The sequence below is a fragment of the Sphaeramia orbicularis genome, chromosome 21, assembly GCF_902148855.1.
Source record: "Sphaeramia orbicularis chromosome 21, fSphaOr1.1, whole genome shotgun sequence".
Lineage (NCBI taxonomy): Eukaryota > Metazoa > Chordata > Actinopteri > Kurtiformes > Apogonidae > Sphaeramia > Sphaeramia orbicularis.
In genome coordinates this window covers 47589829-47610132 of record NC_043977.1, presented here as the reverse complement: position 1 = coordinate 47610132, position 20304 = coordinate 47589829, and the positions used below count along the sequence as shown (strand labels likewise).

General features: G+C 45.6%; 1 protein-coding gene across 1 annotated transcript in view; it reads right to left on the bottom strand.

Annotated features, from left to right (window-relative positions):
• Positions 1 to 1664: 1664 nt before the first annotated feature.
• neb (nebulin) overlaps positions 1665 to 20304 on the bottom strand; it is a 125385-nt gene continuing 106745 nt past the window's right edge. Inside the window, exons 135-139 of the mRNA XM_030124965.1 lie at positions 5733 to 5919; positions 5204 to 5296; positions 3837 to 3977; positions 3640 to 3743; positions 1665 to 2549 (exon numbers count right to left, since the gene is read on the bottom strand). Coding sequence (XP_029980825.1) covers positions 2376 to 2549; positions 3640 to 3743; positions 3837 to 3977; positions 5204 to 5296; positions 5733 to 5919 — 699 coding nt within the window. The 3' untranslated portion in view covers positions 1665 to 2375. The remainder of the gene's footprint in view (positions 2550 to 3639; positions 3744 to 3836; positions 3978 to 5203; positions 5297 to 5732; positions 5920 to 20304) is intronic.

The following is a 20304-nucleotide window of genomic DNA, read 5'->3' as shown; positions in this document are numbered from 1 at the left end:
GTCTGTCGTTTCATGCTACGGTAGGACGTTTTGCGGAAGTAGGACAATTCGGCAGAACACCAGCACTAGGCGCTCGCTTTTGAGCCCCAACCCTGGGCCTGGCTCCAGGGTGGGGCCCCAGCTGTGCCATGTCAGGTGACACAACATTTAATAGCAGACAGAATATTGTTAAAATTGCACTTAAGTCATTTCTAGTTGTTCATATTTGCTTAGGTTATTCTTTCTTTTTTAAGAGAAATGATAGTTTGATTAGTATAAATACAGTGAAATTTGGAATTGTGAGTATTTATAGGTTATTATAATTGTATTTTACTGGTCCGACCCAATTGAGATTGAATTGGTCTGTATGTGGAAACTGAATTAAAATTATTACTAGTATCTTCAGTCTAATTTTTGCATTTCACAAATTCATCCCACAGGCTGGAATGGACCCCGAATTTGGCCCCCGGGCCGCATGTTTGACACCCGTGGTCTAAGGCATCTATTGATGAAGGTCTGGAGCTCGTTGGAACCAGCAATTGTGACTTTCTCAGTTTGTGATCCATTCAACAGAATGGAGTTGACATTTGATCTGAATAAACATATTTTGGTTCCGGTTGATATTGCTGCAGTTTTCCAGACAAGTCACAAAATTATGAAGGTGTATTTAGCTTTTTTTAATTCTGGCTGTTATATGCTCCCTCTTAGCCTCCAGATTTGCCTATTTTACTTCTTAGGTATAAATTCATCATTCTGCTTCTACAAAGAAAAAAATAGCAGCATCATCAGACAAACATCTGTCCAGTGGTCCAACATTTCAAACACAATACACAGTTATATGGAGATGATGTCCTGTAACTTCTCATCACAACTTGTTTAGTTCATGAAAGTTCCTTTAATACCTTTAAACACTGTGTTTCTACTATAATGACCTGTTGCAGCTCATTTCCTTGTCCAGCTTTCGGAACAGACAAATGAACTCTGAGTTAATTCCATGAGGCATTTAGAATAATTTGAGAAGCGCCAGACTGTGCCAGAGACTGGGAATTCATTTAGTTTTCCCATGCTGTGACTATAAAGTCCCCCTGGTGCCCTTTTCATCTCACAAGTCTGACAAACTCACCTGGGGCCACGTGTAAAGGGTGTGTTTGTACAAAAACATGGCGTACACCTTTTTCCACGCTCACGTTCATTTGTATAAAAAGTGTAACAACCGTGGAAATGTGCGGTGCTCCACGCCAACTTCCTGGCTGACGTACGCACATTTCTAGTGCTTTTGAACTCTTATTTAGATTTGGTTCAACTAGCATAGTATGTGAAGTCAAGTTTGCTAGAAATAGAAGTGGCTAAAAATGTCCCAATGTTGGAAAGATACTTGCTAATGTTAGCTGTTACTACTCAGTTGCTAAGTGGAAGTTATGCTTAAGATGCTACTTTTGCTGGTTACTGGAATATAGTTTAAACATTTATGTTTTCAGTTCTGTCCACATTTTTTGTCCCACTAGTGGCTGATTTCCAGTGTGTCTCCCCAGCTATCAACATGATGGGTGGGTGGTCAGCACTCATGGTACTGGATGGAGATCACCCTCATCTTGACAAGTCCTTCTATGAATATTTGTTAAATGAAGATTCAATGTGAGGAGACGTTTCAATACAGAGTTTAGAGTAAAGAGACAGAGGCAGAGTTGTGCAGGAGCTTGGTGTGCTTTATTAGCTACTGATTAAAGGTAAAGGACATGCCCCAGGACCTAAATAATCGGACGAAACAAAACACACATTCTACTAGTGGCAGCCTTCAGTAAAGGAGGGAAGACTGAGGCTCATCTCACACACCCTGCAGGCTTTGTTTTCATCATCAAGGAGGTAGATGTCAGCTCACCTCCTTCTGGATTCCATTATATTAATCATCTCTACATTTTCTGTATTCATTACATTTTTAAGATAAAGGCATTAAGTGGAACCACTCCAGCCCTTTGTTTTTATGAGAAAATACTCTCCGAGTATTTCATATATATTAAATAATCTTCAAATGTACAGAATAATGGCCTAGGATGCAGGTAAGTGAGTCTAGTTTTTCCAAGACAGGGTTTTTGAACAGTTTCAACTAACAGTCTGCCATTCATAATAGACAAAGTATGTATAATCAGGAATATTTATATGTGTTGTGTTGTTCAGATGCTTATATCACATCCACAGGCAGCAGGTGAAACGGCATATGAATGAGAACAGACTGACTAACAGGACCAGGAACAACATCATTCAAAAACAGTTAGTTACAACAATCTACAGCTACACATTGCACTAAGCCACCGTTGTGATCACGGGAGGAAGACCAATCAGTTTGCCCTGTGGATGTGTCTCGCCCACTCCGGAGGGACGCTGGGCGGGCTCGGTCTTTAAATTGCTTCAACGTAGTTGGCGGGCAGCATGCCAGTCTTGCCAGTACGCTGCACGGTACCGTACATCCATCCTTCATCGATTGCTTGCACGTTCAAAATCACGTCTCCATCCTTGAAGGACACTTCATCGCTGTCGGCTGCAGTGTAGTCGTACATGGCACGCACGGTTTTCTGCAGAGACAACAATAGAAGTCAATGAAAAAGTAGTGAATTTGAAGTCAACCTGGTTATAGATTTTAGGAATGTTGGTCTGTCAGTGCAGTAGTTCATTCCACAATAAAAATAACACCAATGGAAACATCCTGTGTCTTTTGAACTGCACCAACAACAGATTTCACATGATCAGTTAAGAGCAAATGTCTTGAGGTTTTGTAGACGTTCCTTGATCTTTTTTATATATGCATGGACTATTGTGGATGCTCCTGAAATTAAAATGGCATCTTAATAAGTAACATTTTTTGTTGTTAATTATTACCTCCGCCAGGAGGTATTGTGATCGCTTTGCTTTGTGTGTTTGCGTGTTTGTTTGATTGTTAGCAGGATAACTCAAAAAGTTATGGACAGATTTTCATGAAATTTTCAGGAAATGTTGATACTGGCACAAGGAAGAAATGATTAAATTTTGGTGGTGATCGGGCGGGGGGGGGGCAAACAGATCTGTCTTGGCGGAGGTCTGTGCTGTCCGAGTGCTTTTCTTGTTTGTATTATTTTCAATGAACATTAGAAATCGTTGCCTTCAAATGGAACCTGAGATGTCAGAGTTGAGAAACTGAGAAAATATGCTGACAAAGGTGCAATTAAATAGAGAATTCTGTAATTTTAAAAGCTTTATTCAGAAAATTGCAATCTTTTTTGAGTTGAAAGTCCTGTTATATACCCAAAAAATGAAAAACAAAATGCATTTTCCTTCTCTACATGTACAAGATTAAACTCATTTGAACAAATTTATGTAGTTTCATGTACTGAAGTGCATCCTAATCTATAAATTCATCACGTTTGTAGTTTTGATTTCATGTAACAACCACATTTCTCTAAAAAGTCAGCTTTTTATGAGCTCAGAAAAACAGATCTGTTTTCAGTTTTGTGGTGATGCATTTCATAGTAAATCCAAGAGTTAAACTGAGTGCATAAAGGAACATTACAAACCGACAAATGCTTTTCACTGAGCAGGAAGGGATGAAAAGACTGGGCATGGGCATGAAAAACTGTCAAGACAACAGGAGTGGAGTAAAAAGTAGAATATTTGTGCATGTGTACTCACTCCAGTGGTGGAGGGGTGGGAGGGGATGGAGGACACGGCGGTCTGCTGAGTGGCCACAGATGAAGACCTCTGCTGGACCTCCACAGTCTTTGCATGTTGGTAACCTGCAGGTCAACACACAGATACAACGTTCACTGCTGTGTGTAGTTCAACACTACACAGTCTCCTGTGTCCGTGGTAGTGATTTCACAGTGTACCGATAGAAGAGGTCATGTAGTTGTTGCTGTAGAGGGACATGTGGTGGTCGGCATCCTGGGACATCTCGGATTTCTCATCGGCCATGCCGCTCAGGGCGCTGGTGGAGCGGGAGTGCTCCTTGCTGCGACGCTGAGCTTGAACTGTCAACGGTGTGAAGGGTTAGAAAAAGACCATTCCTCTGGACATACTTAGAATCAATACTTTGCATGAAAACAAAGACAGACAAATGGGAGGCTTATTCATTCAGCTAGAATCCTTCACTGGAAAAAATCAAAATCTTACCAAGTGTATTTTTTTCATTTCTAGTCAAAATATCTCATCACACTTAAATAAAAACATAATCACCTACAGGGTAACTTTTCAATGAGATATAAGAACTTATTTTTAGACAATAGATCTTGAAAATCTTATTTCAAGAAATCTTACTAAGATAATTTTCATTTGTTCCACTGGCAGATTTTTTTTGCTTAATTCAGTTAAATTCTGCCTAATTCAAGCAAAAAAAGCCTCATTGTTTGCATTTTCTGTATTATGGATAACGACCGAATAAACATAAACCCAAAACATTATGAAAATATTTACATCTACAAACTATCCTTTAAAAAATGTGAACATGAACCACGAATAACCTGAAATTTCTTAAGAAAAATAATCACAATTTTAATAATATTAAGTCTCAGGTTATTTAGTAACAGGCAGAATATTGTGACTTATTTCTCTTAATACTTTTAATGCTTTTCATATTTGTTCAGGGTATTCTTTTTTTTTTAAAAGATAGTTTGTAAATGTTAACTTTACAACGTAATTTTACTTTTTTACACTAAAACAAATACAAAAATTTGGAGTTATTTTTTTTCATGGGTTATTTTGATAGTCGTTTACTGGTTTGACCCAACTCGAGATCGAAGTGGTGAATGATTTTGACACCCCTGTTAATATCTTCAGTGTAATTCTGACTTTTCACAAATTCATCCCAAGGGCCAGATTGGACCCTGTGGTGAGTCAGTTTTGTTCCACGTGCCGTATGTTTGACACCCCTGGTCTAGAACATCTCCTGCCTATTCCCAAAGCAGGTTTTCTTATCTAATAGGCAGAGAAAATACTATCAAGACTGAATTTCACCAGGAGAAAAATGCTGCTCTTTTTGTTAAGAGAGCTACAGTCCATAATTCCTGAGAAAAAACATAAACCACAACAACACCTTCTAAAACCAGCCACTGGCAAAGCTTGACTCATGAACGTTCCCTTCATTATCCTCCAGTGTGATCATCTCCTTGTGAATTCATGGTTTCGATGGGGTTTAAATCAAACCATCACTCACCACTAGAACCATTTCTAACCCGTGGGTTGAGGTTTCTTGTCTCACCTGACATCATGTGCAGACTCCTGGACTGGATGTTGTCCTCAGCAGGGTCGTAATCAAACACTGAGCCGGGGTTTGTGCGCCACACACGCAGATCTGAAGCCAAAGAGTCCATGAGACATTCAGTCATTTTATCTGACGCAAGACAACTCCATTTCTATTTTTAAAACCTCTCTGAAAACGTGTTTTTTCTCTTTGGCTTTTAACTCAGTGTGAGAAGGTGGCTTTTATTGTTTTTATTAATTCTTTGATGTGTTTTATTTATTTATTTAGCAGGGGCAGTACACATTAATGAACATTTCTGTAAATTTGCCAGTATTAGCAAAAAAGCTATTTTTCAACTGTGGTCCCTGGGTAAGATGTAAAGTAAAGATGTGAAGTGTTTTTATGTCTGTGTACAGTACTTTGGCCAATAGTGTTGTTTTTAAAGTGCTTTATAGATAAAGTTGACTTGATGGTGATCATTCTGAACATGCTCAGTATAAGATCGTTTCTTGCACAGATTCTATTCCTAAACACTGCTAAACTGTACCGGTGATGGTCTCCTGGTCATGCTCTATGGCACGTCTCCTTTCCATCTCCACCACGCGCCTCTGGATGCCGCGGTAGCTGATGTCGCTGAAGTCCTGGGTGTTTCTCTTCACGCGATCAGTCACAGGGTCAGAGGTGGTCGGGGTGAAGCTGCCCTTGCTCTTCTCAAAGTCCTCGTGATATCTCACCTGGAAAGTACAGAGCATCTGAGGTTAAACACTAGATTCAGACAGAAACACCTATACTCAGAGTCCTTAACTTTAAATGAGTTTAACTCGAGGCAAAACGTACGGTACATCATATCTGATGTAGGATGCAGCTCTGTACATGTTTTACTATTCAGTTCCTGTGTCAAAGATGGATGTTTGTTGATACATCTCATGTTGTCATTCCTGTTACGAATGACTGTCAAAAAGTACAACTCAAAATGTTCTCAATCTAGTACGTTTATAATATTTTGAAGGCGTTTGCCAACTTGTTCCTGCAACAATTTTTATCTCATCATGGACTAAGCTTAGCTGTGAGAAAATTATCTAAATATAAAAGGATAGATGGAAAAAAATTGCATTATTAGATCTAGTGGTTGTTTTGCCCATTCTGGGGGTTTTGACAAAGAAGATATTTACTACAGTTTACCATAAAAACAGTTGGTGACAGTAATGCACCTTAAAATCATACCTACACTGGTCATGCTTATACCATTAAGTGTTCTTTGTGTATGACTTATAGGCGAGAGAACTGCAAATGCAGTAAACAAAAAAGACGATAAATGTACCACACTGGACCTTTTTATTACGTGAATCATGTGCAGAGCAGAACCTATGGGGAACAGCCATTGCCGGAAATAAGTGGCATACCCGCATTGATTGTGGGTGATGGAGTGCGAGTAAACAAGCAGCAGTCAGTGAATGACATTGAGTGGAAAGCACATGTTCGCATTTGTTGTTTGTGCAGCCGTAAGCTTTGCACTTCGCCACTGTCCTAGAGATGTGACCCAGCACTGGTCGATAATGTGTCATCTAAGACTGGTGTCTGCAGCATGGGGTCAGTGACCAGTCCATCACAGCCCAGATAATTGGACAATACAATGAGTCTGTGTCACTACCAATGCTGGAACAGCCAGTGAAGGAGGCAACATGTCGCTGACCATGACTGACTGACAGAGCACTGACTCATATGTACTTGACAATGGGCTATACTGTAAATTACCTTATGGAACCGCTAGTATCATATCACCAATCTTTTTAAGTAGTTAGTAATGTAAGTTCACGACAGGTACCCTTTAATGATAGAGTCAGAGAGGAGGTGGTGACATGGTTGGGACGTAGAATCTGAGAGACGGCGAGGCAGCAGATTAAAAAAGGCGCGCTTACAAATATTTAATGTAGTGAGCTATTTACCCGTTTTCTTTTGCCAATTCTTTTGCTAATTCACACCTACAAGTAGAGAAAGTAGACAAATAGAGTATCTAACTCATCACTCTGGAGCACGGCGAGGAAGACCTGGCCAGCCTGACGGAGTATATTGACCGGTGCTACGACAACATCGTGATGGGAAAAACTAACACCATGACTCCCAAAGCAGCGGCGAAAAGATCTCGGGAGGAGGACTCACCAGAAGTATGTCTCCTCTTGTTCCTGGACAGTGAGTACTGCCTCCCACTGTTCTTTCTCACTGGTTCAATCTCTGGTGTGTAACCAGGAGTGCACAGCTCTGCAGACGTATCCTACAGCCCCACAGAGCCTACTTAGTGTAGGAAATCTTGATAGATCTATCTGACCCACGAGAGCCGACCCCCACAACCTCTTTGTACGGTCAGCACTAGATGTTATTGAAGACGACCCTGTAGCGGTGTCTGTAGGAGGCCCCGTGGTTGCTCCATCCCTGACCATGGAATCAACACTGCTAGGACCATCTGGAGCAGACAGCTTCTTGGCCTGGGCCCTCGTGATGATGGCGGTGAAAGCTTTCCTTTGGAGTTTACTCACAACCTCCCTGGTACCAGAGGCCACCTCCGCAGCAGACTTCATGGGCCACTCATCCACTGCTCTGGTCAGAAACTCCAGACCTCTCTGCCACAGGGAGTCACCATCAAGCTGATCAGGGGAACATCCTCTAGTGACCAGATCAGTCACATTGTACTGACCGGGGACCCACCACCAATCTGTCACAGGTCCGGCCTTCTGTATCTCAACCACACGATTAGCGAAGAAAGTTTGGAACCCATAACTTTCTCGCTGGATGGCTCCTAGCGCTGTTTGGCTATTGACAAAGTGGTACCACCTAACCACTTCCAACCGCCCATGTTTCTGCATGTACCCCTTCAGCCGGGCAGCAAAGATGGCTTCGCAGATCTCCGCTTTAACTGCATCACCTTTCTGGTCCAACAGGGTCAATTTGGCCTTCGATTCCACAAGCCGGGTCACAATGCCCCCTGAAGTCTCCCAGCGCAGGTAGAGGACTGCCCCATAAGAGTCACAGCTCCCATCAGAGAATGTTATCCCCCAGGGTTTACCCAGCCAGCCAGGAGGTGTAATACTCTTGGGGAAAGTGATGGTGCTCAGCTGGGCATACTCTTTGAAGAGCTCGATCGCCTTCCCGCGCAGCTCACTGGACAGTGGCTTGTCCCACATATCCTTGGTCAATGTCCCAGCCTCTTGAAAGGCTCTCCTGACAAGGATGACACCCTTCTGTTTCAGGGGTGTCGCCAGACCAAGAGGATCATAAAGCCCAGCTACCTGGCTCAGTAGCATATAACGGGTAAGGGGATCTGGTGTCTTCTCCTCTATGTCCTCCACAGCGAGGTTGAGCTCTGGGCGCATCTTCTTTTTCCTTGCGGAGAAATTAATGGCAACCATGAGGAAAAGTTTGTCCTCTCCCATGTGGTAACCCACTCCCAGGGCCTTATTGTCCTCATCCCGCAACTGATTAGGCAACAGGATGGTCTCCGATTTAGTGGGAATACCGCCTTGCCTCCCACTTTGGCCAGATCGCACCCATGGCTTGAGGTGAAACCCCCCTGTTGGCTTCAACCCCTACCAGGATCTCACTCAGTCTTTGTGGGTCATTATGGTACACCAGAATGTCGTCCATGTAGGCGTTGTCCACAATGACACATCTTTCTTCTACTTTGTCAGCGAACTGTGGTAGGTGGGCAGTCTCCCGCATTGTCACCTGGGCGATGCAGCCAGCCAGCTTATCACCCATGTTCACCCGTACCACGGCATAGTCCTCAATGTCCTCGGCTGGAGAGTCTCTCCATAGGAAGCAGTGGACATGCAGCTCCTGATCCTCCAACCAAACCGAGTTGTACATTTTGGACACGTCGCCAACCGCCACATGCTCCCCCTCCCAGAAATGGAGCAAGACCACCTGGATGAGGTTCAAGACATCCGGGCCTTTCAGCAGGATGGTATTGAGGCTAACGCCCTGGAATTCTCGGCTACTGTCCCACACTAATCTCACTGGGGTGGAGACAGAATGAGGGTTGAGTGCTGTCAGGTGGTTCATCCACCACACAGCTCCGTTCCAACTGTCCATCACAGCCCTGGACAGCTTGGTTGCTGCCCCTCTGGCTACCATGTTGTGCACCTGCCTCGCGTAAGCCTCCTTCCACTTCAGGTCCCTCTCAAGGCGCTTCTCTGATTTCAGGAACGCCGCTTTGACAGCTTCACGGTTGTTAGGCAGGGTAGCAGGGTCCTCCTTCCAGGGATGCCTGGTGTCCCAGTGGGGCTTGTCGCTGTGGTGGTCGCTTAGCTTGAAGGTCAGTCCTCCCCTGATGATCTCTAACTCTCTCTCGTCTGGTAGAGACATCTCCTTACCCCCAGGGGCGCATTTTCCACATCGACATCCACCACACACTGGGTCGCAGGCAGCACCGATGCTGTCCCACTGCAGCCACTTAACGATCTCAGCATTGCTTGCAGCTGTGGTTCCAACTTCAACGCTGCTCTTTAGCTTGTGACAGTTGTTATGGAGAACCTCGACTCTCCTGGATTCCGCCCTCATGGAGCATGCAAAGTGAGTTGAAGAATGGCGTGCAGTCACCTCAATGTCTTCAAAAAGGTCCAGGTGCACGCCACTGACGGTCTTCCTGAGCGGACCATCCCACAACACCAAATCGCCGCACCTCATCATCCGCTGGGGGGCGAGACGACCTTCCCGGGTACTGATGAGTAACTCAACCTTCTCAAGGCGGGTCAGTTCCCCTTGCTTGACAACACCTGGGAAGAACCTTTCCAGGCGCTCCGAGTCTACTGCATGGTTTACTCTGGCAATCTCCTCCAGTCCATAGCAGAGCATCTCGTGAAGTCGCCATGCCCCCTTCTTCGTGGCTACCTTTATGCTCACACAGTACCTCTTTGTCTCAACCCTCACCTCAATACCACCCACACCATACACGACCAGCGTGATTGGCTCACCAGCCAATCCAAGCCTCTCTGCTGCTTGGTGAGTGATATAGTTCATGTCAGAAGCTAAATCGATTAGTGCACCGACCCAGGCCCCCCTCTTGGTCGTTACCTCCAACAACATCCTGAGGACTGGGTGCTCCTTAGGTCCACTCTCTCTGCCAGCACATACTGTTGACAATACCTTATTTGTGCAGGCATTACGAACAGCCTCCAGTTGCTCCGGGATCAGGCCTAGACTAGCAAACACAGCCTCTTGTTCTTCCGTTGGCCCGCAGGATTCTCTCCTCTTTTCTCCCTTGGTGGTGTCCTTTTTGGTTGGTGATTTGAAGCACAGGAAGAAGTGATGGTCTGGAGGGGCGTCACCTCTTTAACATGCCTCATTGTGACACAGAAAGTTTTTATTGCACGGACTGTCCTTCCCATGGAGATCCAGGCATTTGGGGCAGGCTTTTGTCTTTTTCACTTGGGCTCTCTGCTCTGATGGGCTGGACTTCTTAAATGCCTTACAGCGGTATAAACGCCCAGTGTGCCCCTCTTCGCCACACACATCACAAGGCTCTCGTGAAGATTCCCCTCTCGCCTCGCTTGCTGTGGCTTTGGTAAATGAGCGCCTCTCCTGCCTTCGGTCCCCCAGCCTTTCCTTTGTCTTCTCATGGGGGTTAGGTTCACCTGCTCTGGCAGAGTTTGGTCATCTGGTGATCTGTAGCTGCTCCAATTGCACCAGAACCATTTTCTGATCCCTCAGGAACTGCCACAGTTTGTCGAACCGGTTACGTGGGTTGACGTTGCTGGCCGCGTCACACCGGTACAACAGCCACCTTTCCTTCAGACTGTCTGGCAGCTTACTTTCAAGTGATCAGATCACCAACTGGTTCTTTATGGCGTCCTCAGAACCTAAGTCTATGAGGTCCAACAATGCTCTTTCCACCGCTTGGATCAACTGTAATGCCTCCCTTGGTTGGTTGTTACGCACAGCTGGTAAATCCTGTAGCTCCAATACAATGTCATCTGCTATTTGCGACATGTCCCCGTAACAGTCCTCAAAAACCCGGAAGACCTCGGCAGCGGTACGGCAATGAGACAGCCTGTGTTCGCGTTTTACAACATTGCTGATGGAACAATCTGCATTCCGGGGAGCCCGTGGGTTCAGCTAATGCCTGAAGAGTCAACCAGTTACTTTTCCATCTCCAATAGCTTCTCCTGTCCCCAGAGAACTTTGGCAGGCTTAGGGGTGCGAGCACAATTCTGGGCCCGATTAACCCCTGCGAGATAGCAGGCGTGCTCCGGCCCGCCCCAACACTATCTGGTGGCATAGCGTGTGCTCCTTGCTGCTGCTGTGTTGCGCTAGAGAAGCCAGGACTAAATGTTGGGCTCATCGACCACAACAGTGGATGTCGTGGTGGTACTTGGGGAGGCCCCGACGGGTCACCCATGCCTTGTGCACCATCAGGACGGTTCACATTACCATCCAGTGCACCACCAGACACTTCAGTGGTTGGGTTGGTGACCAGGCCTGCACCAGCGCTCTGCTCGCCACTGACCCCACCACCATCCGAAGGTCCACTCAGTCTATCAGCAGTGGTTGTTCCTCCATCATCCACACTGCCTTTACTGTCATCTCCGCCGTCAACATCTCCCTCTTTCTCTTTACTGCTTGCCAGAGCACCACGGACGCCACGCACTGATCTTGCGCCTTGGCTTATGTAGTTAGACAGTACAACTGCAGTTACATTTTTCTTTTCCTTGCAGTCTGTGAGGAAGGTCCGCATGGTATTCACTTCCTTTTCAGGGACATAGTGCTCCCAACTCTGCACAAACTCCTCCAGAACTTCGACTCTGCTCTTAACTGCTGTGCGCACCGAATCATACTGATCACTGGTGATATGCCCCAACTGGAGCGCTTCAGCTTGGTCAAACACATCCTTAAGGCCAACAGTCAGACTGCCAAAAGGACCTGATGCACAACGTGACCACAATGCCTCTTTCACCTTCATTTCAGTGTCTTGATACTTTGTGCGGCACTCATGCAGTCTTTTCTTTACATCAGCTATATCCTTTTCAAATCCACTCTCATCCTCTTCTTCCATAGCAGCAATGTAATCAAAACTGCTATTACAGATTTCTTCATAACTGCCCTTGAGTGCCCTCAACTCAATTTTGAGGTCGTGTTCAGTTAAAACGTCTGCGTTAAAGTCAATGGCATTTGCCTTCCTATTGAAAACTCCTTGTGCATAGGAACGCTTTTTCTTTAATTCTCCACAGTCCGCCATGTTTGTTTTATGACATACCTCTGGTGCCGTACCTGCACCAAGATGGCGCCGGTTACTTCTGTTAGCTTAGCGGAGGCTAGCTAACACGCTAACACGTTATTTATCGTCTTATTTGGCGATCGGCTTATCCTATGCCGTCGCGCTAAACAGTCACAATTACGGTCACACAAGCACAGTCACAGACCACACGATATCCTCCTCCGAGGGCTTGATCCAAGTCTGAAGCTCTGTTGATCGGCTGGGAAGCTCCACTGGGTCTCGTTATCACACTAGCCTCCTGTAGCTTGCCGTTGTAGACACTGTCCAACCTCCACTTCCCCGTCATGGGGCTGGCTTAGTGTTGATTATTGTACGGTTTTTACTAAATTAACTGTGTTAATCCAATAACTCCCACTGCACGGGGTGTGCTCAACCGGTGAAACAGTGTCATACTCAGCACCGACACATGATCTCTGTCTTTTTACGTGTTTAATGGTCATCTGCAACTCCACACATGCTTTACATCACACTTGAACAGCTATCAATCGTGCCGTCAGTTACAGTAGCAATAGCAGTAGCAGCAGGTAATCAACAGCTCAGCTTCACCGGTCAACACACGGCACAAGTGAGACAAATCACTGATGAAATTACAAGGTGGACTACTGCCGCTAGAGGGTGCAATAAACTAACATGTTTGAAAAAATAGGAGAACTCCACACAGCAGGAATACCAGAAGAGGAGGAAGAAGACCCCGACGCCACCGTGAAAAGCTTCATGAAAGTCCACCTGAAGCTACCGGAGGAAGCCGTGAAGAACATCTCCTTTCACCGCGTTCACCGCCTAGGAGGGAAGCAACCCGGTACTCACTGGCCCCGACCGATCGTAGCAAAGTTTGTGAATTACAAACAGAAAGAGCAGGTGAAGTCTCAGGGCTGAGAGGAAAAGATTTCAGCGTCAACGGTCAGTTTCCAAAGGAGATCTTGGACCGACGCCGGGTTTTGTTTCCTATCCGCCACAAATTCATGACGGAAGGCTGCAGAGCGGTCATCACTGTGGATAAACTATTTGTCAACGGTCAGTTATACCGGGACCAGAACACCACCCCTTGGCTCTACTAATAAAGTGAAGTACAAGTTTACCCACATATATACATGGACTTAAGGACGATAAGGTAATGAACTAACATTAATGCCAATGTAAATCAATGACATGTCACTAATGCACTGCCTGTCTCCAAGTCACACGCGCACAACGGCGATGTGTTTTTTTCTCTTTTTATTATATGTATCTCTCTCACTCTCACTCCCCTTTCTTTTCACTTTTTCTTTGCCTCACATTTTCATGTGTAAGGACAACCTCACGTTATATGCATGTATAACCAGAACTGAGGTAGATTGATGTTAGAAAATACATGGATGCACAGTAGCATGTCTCCACAATCCACACAACACACACACTTATCGTATGTGGGATTTCAACACATCTGTATGCATCAAATATAACTAACGCAAATCACATCATGGGTACACTGAAGTTTGTCTCCTGGAATGTGCATGGAGCTGGTACCAGGGTGAAGAGAACCAAGATTTTCAATCAACTGCAGGATTTAAAGGCAGATATTGTCTTACTACAGGAAACTCACTTATCACAGACATCTATAGACACACTTCATACAGTACAGTTTCCACATGTATACTCAGCATGTTTCAATTCGAGGCAGAGAGGCGTGACAACCCTCATCAACAGAAGACTAAACTTTGACATTGACAGCATAATCACAGATCCAGAGGGCATATTTATTATAGTTAAATTATCAATTCAAAATGTTAAGTTATGTATTGCAAACTTATATGGACAAAATGTTGACAACCCCTCCTTTTTTCACTCCTTTTTCACATCACTCTATGATCACTCAGATTGCACATTCATTATCGGAGGGGACTTCAACACAGTTCTGGACCCAGGAGTTGACAGGCTGAGTCCCACTGGAAATATCAGACATGACCAATCCTCAGAAGTTGTTAAACAATACATGATGGATTTTGGCCTTTGCGATGCTTGGCGCTCTCACCATCCCATTGTCAGGGAATACACCTTCTTCTCCTCAGTCCACCACTCTTATTCTAGATTAGATTACTTCCTAACTAGCAGCTCGCTGATGAGTGATATATCTGAAACCAAAATTCACCCTATCACCGTCAGCAACCATGCACCAGTGTCACTCACTCTGGTTAATAAGAACATCAAGCCACCAACTCGTAACTGGAGATTTAATACATCATTACTTAAAGATCCTGAGTTTATCAGCTACTTTAAAAGAGAATGGTCCATATACATAGAAAACAATAAGTTACCAGGAATATCAGCGTGTGTTCTCTGGGAGGCGGGAAAGGCAGTAATGCATGGGAAAATAATCTCCTTCTCTCATAAGAGAAAGAAAGAGACCTCAAAAATATTGGAGCAAGAAGGTAAAATTAAATCATTAGAGGAGGCCTACTCTGCCACGCCAGATGAGCACACGCTAAACAATATAAGGAAAGCTAAACTGGAACTGAATGAGATAATAAATAAGAAAATGCAATTCTTGGTGCAAAGGCTTCGCTTGGACATTGAACATAGTAACAAATCTGGGAAATTTCTGGCAAATCAATTAAAAACAAATAAAGAGAAAACAACTATTTACTCCGTTAAAGATCCAGCAGGAAATATTAGCCATGACCCCGACAAAATAAATAACACTTTCAGGGATTTCTATAAAGCATTATACACATCACAAATAGACCCATCAGATGATAATATTGATCAGTTTTTCAGCAACATCAATCTACCAAAATTACAACAGGAACAGAGAACATCTCTGGACTCACCTCTCTCTGTTGGGGAACTTCAAGAAACTCTTAAACATATGCCCAATAATAAAGCCCCAGGTCCAGATGGTTTTCCAGCAGAATTCTACAAAGAATTCTAGACTATTCTGGCACCTACTTTCTACAAAATGATATTAGAAATAAAGGAGAAAAACGAAATACCCACAAATATGAACATAGCTAACATTACTCTGTTATTAAAACCAGGAAAAGACCCAACATTCCCATCCAGTTACTGCCCAATCTCACTAATCAATGTAGATCTAAAAATAATCAGTAAAGCTCTGGCCAGAAGAATAGAGAAAATAACTCCTTTAATAATCCATCCAGATCAAACAGGTTTTATTAAAGGTAGACACTCTTCAACTAACACACGCAGATTAATTAACCTCATAGATTATTCTAACATACACAATCTGGAAACCATAATTATTTCTCTAGATGCAGAAAAAGCATTCGACCAGGTAAACTGGAAATTTCTATTTACAACATTAAATAAGTTTGGATTTGGATCGTCTTTCATTGACTGGATTAGGATATTGTATAAGAACCCACATGCATGTGTGAGGACCAATGATCAAACTTCTCCAAGCTTCAGTCTGCACAGAGGCACCAGACAGGGCTGTCCACTCTCCCCCTCACTTTTTGCCATCTTTATCGAACCTTTAGCAGCTGCCATTAGACAACAGGAAGAAATAAAAGGAATCCGTACCAGGAATATAGATCACAAAATAAATCTTTATGCTGATGGTGTATTACTTTTTCTCCAGAACTCACAAGCATCTCTCTACCAGACGATCACACTTATAAATAACTACTCCTGAATATTGGATTACTCCATTAACTGGACTAAGACCACAGCTCTGCCTATTAACTGTCACTTTCAAGGTGTGCCCAATATTACAATGCATTCAGGAAATATTAGATATCTAGGTATAAATATTTCACCCAGGTTGTCAACTAATAAAATTGAACTATGTTCAACTCTTGAAAACAACAGAGGATGATCTTCTGCGGTGGAAGCGATTACCCATTTCACTCATGGGGAGAGCTGCCACCATCAAAATGATGATTTTACCTGAAATTGACTATTTATTTTCCATGATACCCATCAAACCATCCTCTAGTTGGTTCAAGTCACTGGACTCACACGTATCTAAATTCCTTTGGGAAAACAAGCCATCTCGTATAAGTCTAAATACATTACAACAGACCAAAGGCAGGGGCGGTTTAGACCTTCCCAACTTTGGCCAATATTTCGTAGCCAATAAGCTGCAGTATATCTCCAAATGGCTCAAACCTAGTTATCTAGATGAGCCATGGCTAGATATAGAGCAAGCAATGTGTGATGATCTAGCAATCTCTGACTTACCATTCATTAGTTCAACCATTAAGCATCATAAATGTTATAAAAGTGTGAACATCAGCTCCACTCTGACAGCCTGGTGGGAATTTCTTAAAATAAACAAATGTTCACTCATTCCATGTAAGCAGACACCCATCTGGAGCAACCCTGACATCCTGCAAAATAAAAGAATTATAAACTTTTCTCAATGGAAGAACAAAGGAATAACACATTTAGAGAATATCATAGTGGATGGAAACTTTGTACCATTTGACACGCTCACTTCACAACATGGAATTAGCAGCACCAAATTTTTTGAATATCACCAAATCAAATCTATTGTAGGTAAGAAATATACCCCTAACCAGTTAAACCTGCAACTACCAATCAAGGTGGAAGAATTTTTGAACCTCCGCACCCCAAAGCTACTATCCAAAATATATAGGCTTAATGCTAAAACAGACAACTTAATCTACCTACCGACCTCAAAATGGGAGACAGATTTATCCAGTGATTTTGATCAAAACTCATGGTCACAAATATGTTCAAATACATTTAAAATGACTAAAAACTCGAATTTACGACTAATTCAGTTCAAAATTCTTCACAGAATTCATTATACAGGACAAAGGATGTTCAAGATGGGTCTCACACAGTCAAACATCTGCTCATAGTGCACAGATAACTCTGCTGATAACTACATACACGCCTTGTGGCAATGTGCACCTGTCCAGAGGTTTTGGCTTCAGGTATGTGAGGACCTGTCCACATGGCTCAGATGCAATATTCCAGCCCACCCCACACTGTGTTTACTAGGTGACCTGGGCCACACCAACATGGATACTAATACCTCACACATGGTCCTCACAGCTTTATGCATCACAAAGAAAACTACACTATATTGCCAAAAGTATTCGCTCACCCATCCAAATAATCAGAATCAGGTGTTCCAATCACTTCCATGGCCACAGGTGTATAAAAACAAGCACCTAGGCATGCAGACTGCTTTTACAAACATTTATGAAAGGATGGGTTGCTCTCAGGAACTCAGTGAATTCCAGCGTGGAACTGTGATAGGATGCCACCTGTGCAACAAATCCAGTCGTGAAATTTCCTCACTCCTAAATATTCCACAGTCAACTGTCAGCTGTATTATAAGAAAGTGGAAGTGTTTGGGAACGACAGCAACTCAGCCACGAAGTGGTATGCCACGTAAACTGACGGAGCGGGGTCAGCGGATGCTGAGGTGCATAGTGTGAAGAGGTCGCCAACTTTCTGCAGAGTCAATCGCTACAGACCTCCAAACTTCGTGTGGCCTTCAGATTAGCTCAAGAACCGTGCACAGAGAGCTTCATGGAATGGGTTTCCATGGACGAGCAGCTGCATCCAAGCCATTCATCACCAAGTGCAATGCAAAGCGCCAGATGCAGTGGTGTAAAGCACACTGCCACTGGACTCTAGAGCAGTGGAGGCGCGTTCTCTGGAGTGACGAATCGTGCTTCTTCATCTGGCAATCTGATGGACGGGTCTGAGTTTGGCGGTTGCCAGGAGAACGATACTTGTTGGACTGCATTGTGCCAAGTGTAAAGTTTGGTGGAGGGGGGATTATGGTGTGGGGTTGTTTTTCAGGAGCTGGGCTTGGCCCCTTAGTTCCAGTGAAAGGAATTGTGAATGCTTCAGCATACCAAGACATTTTGGACAATTCCATGCTCCCAACTTTGTGGGAACAGTTTGGAGCTGGCCCCTTCCTCTTCCAACATGACTGTGCACCAGTGCACAAAGCAAGGTCCATAAAGACATGGATGACAGAGTCTAATGCGGATGAACTTGACTGGCCTGCACAGAGTCCTGACCTCAACCCAATAGAACAGCTTTGGGATGAATCAGAGCGGAGACTGAGAGCCAGGCCTTCTCGTCCAACATCAGTGTGTGACCTCACAAATACGCTTCTGGAAGAATGGTCAAAAATGCGCCAGGGTGTCTGGGCTGGCCTGGACTTGCCGCTGCAGGGATGGGCGGGTGCGTGCCCCGCTGTCTGGCTAGTGCCTGGGAGTCCTGGGGTGGGGGTGTGTGTGTCTGTGTGTGTGAGTGTGTGCGTGTGTGTGTGTGTGTGTGCACGCATTTGTGTGTATGTGTGGTTGTGTGTGTGGGTGTGTCGGTGTGTGTTGGTGTGTGTGAACGAGTGCTCATGTGTGCATAAGAGTATGAATGACGGATTGTGTGTACAAGTCTGTGTGTGCTGGTGTGTGGGGGAGCTGATGGAGCAGGTGTGTGGGTGTGGATGTACATGTATGTTTGGTGAATGAGGGAGGGCTGTGGTGTGGTGGTGATGGGGGAGGGGGACTGCAGGTGTGCCTGGGGGGTTGTGGCCCCAGCAGGGGGTGGGGGGCGTCGCTGGGGGATCTCTCGGGGTGTGGTGGCGGGCTGTGGCTGTGGTGGCAATTGGGACCTGGGGCGGGGGTGCTGGTCGCTGGGTCTCGTGCTGCGGGGTGGCACTGTGCCGGTGAAGGCTGCATCCCTAGTGCGTGTAAGACTGGGGAGGTGTGGAGTGTGATGGGTCCCCGCGCCTGTTTGGGGGGCTTTGGGGGGGCTGGTCCCAGGTCTGTGCCCCCTCGACTGCATAGGATGATTGAGTGTGTGAGTGACCTCTGGGGGGGCGGCGGCCTTCTGGCTGCGGTCGCTGGGTGCCCGGGGTCTCTGGACTACCCCGCTCCTTGGCGGCCCCTGCCTGGGGACGGGTACTGGGGAACGGGGGTGCCGAATGTCGGCTGGCTCGTCTTCTGGGAGGAAACTTCCTCCCAGTCATACCATCCTCCAACCCCTCACCTCCCCACCCCCCTCACACAAAGCACATAGGGTCTTGGGGAGGGTGCACATCCCGAGGGGGTATGGCAGGGGGGGTCACTAAAATGGCCTCCCTCTGTGGTACCCTGGGGCAGCTAACTCCTCAATTTTAATTACACCCACCCACAACACACAGAAACACTAACACCATACATTCACTTTTGGGGGGCGGGCTGCGTGGCGCCTGGTGGGCGGTGCCATGCTTGTGGGTGAGGCTGCCTGTGTGGCGTTGCCCTCAGTGGTGCGCTGTTATGCTCCTCAATTTTAACCGCTTGCATACACACCTCACACTTCAAAACACTGATAGATGGGGAGGCGAGGGGGAGGGGGGTCTTCCCACACCCCTCTTTCCTGGATGCTGTCTGGGGCGGGGGGCCCTGGGGGAGGGGGGTTGGAACATTGGCTTGGGGCTCACCTGGCTGCATTGCTGGGGGGGTGCCACCCTCTGATTAATGATGTGTGCGCATGGGGATTGTGGTCGGGGGAGGCTGGGCAAGCCACTCTCTTGCCCGCCGCAGGTCATCTTGGGACCACGAAAGATGTGTGTGTGCGGGCATTGGGGTTGTCGTGGTTGCTGGCGGGGTGGTGGACCGCGGTGGGGTTCCTGGCGGCTGGTGTTGACGCTCTGGGCTGCGGTTGGTGCTAGGGCTGTGCTTGGGTGCCGCACCTCGGGGGGTGGGGGGGTAGCAGCACTCCAGATACGCGTGTCTGGTGCGTGCAGGTGGGTGGGAGGGGCTGTTGATGGGTGTGGGTACATGTGTGGGTATGTGTGTACATGTAGATGTGTACGTGTGGGCGTGCATGTGGGTAGGTGGGTGCATGGGCATGGGTGGAGGTGTTTGTGGGTGTGTGTGAA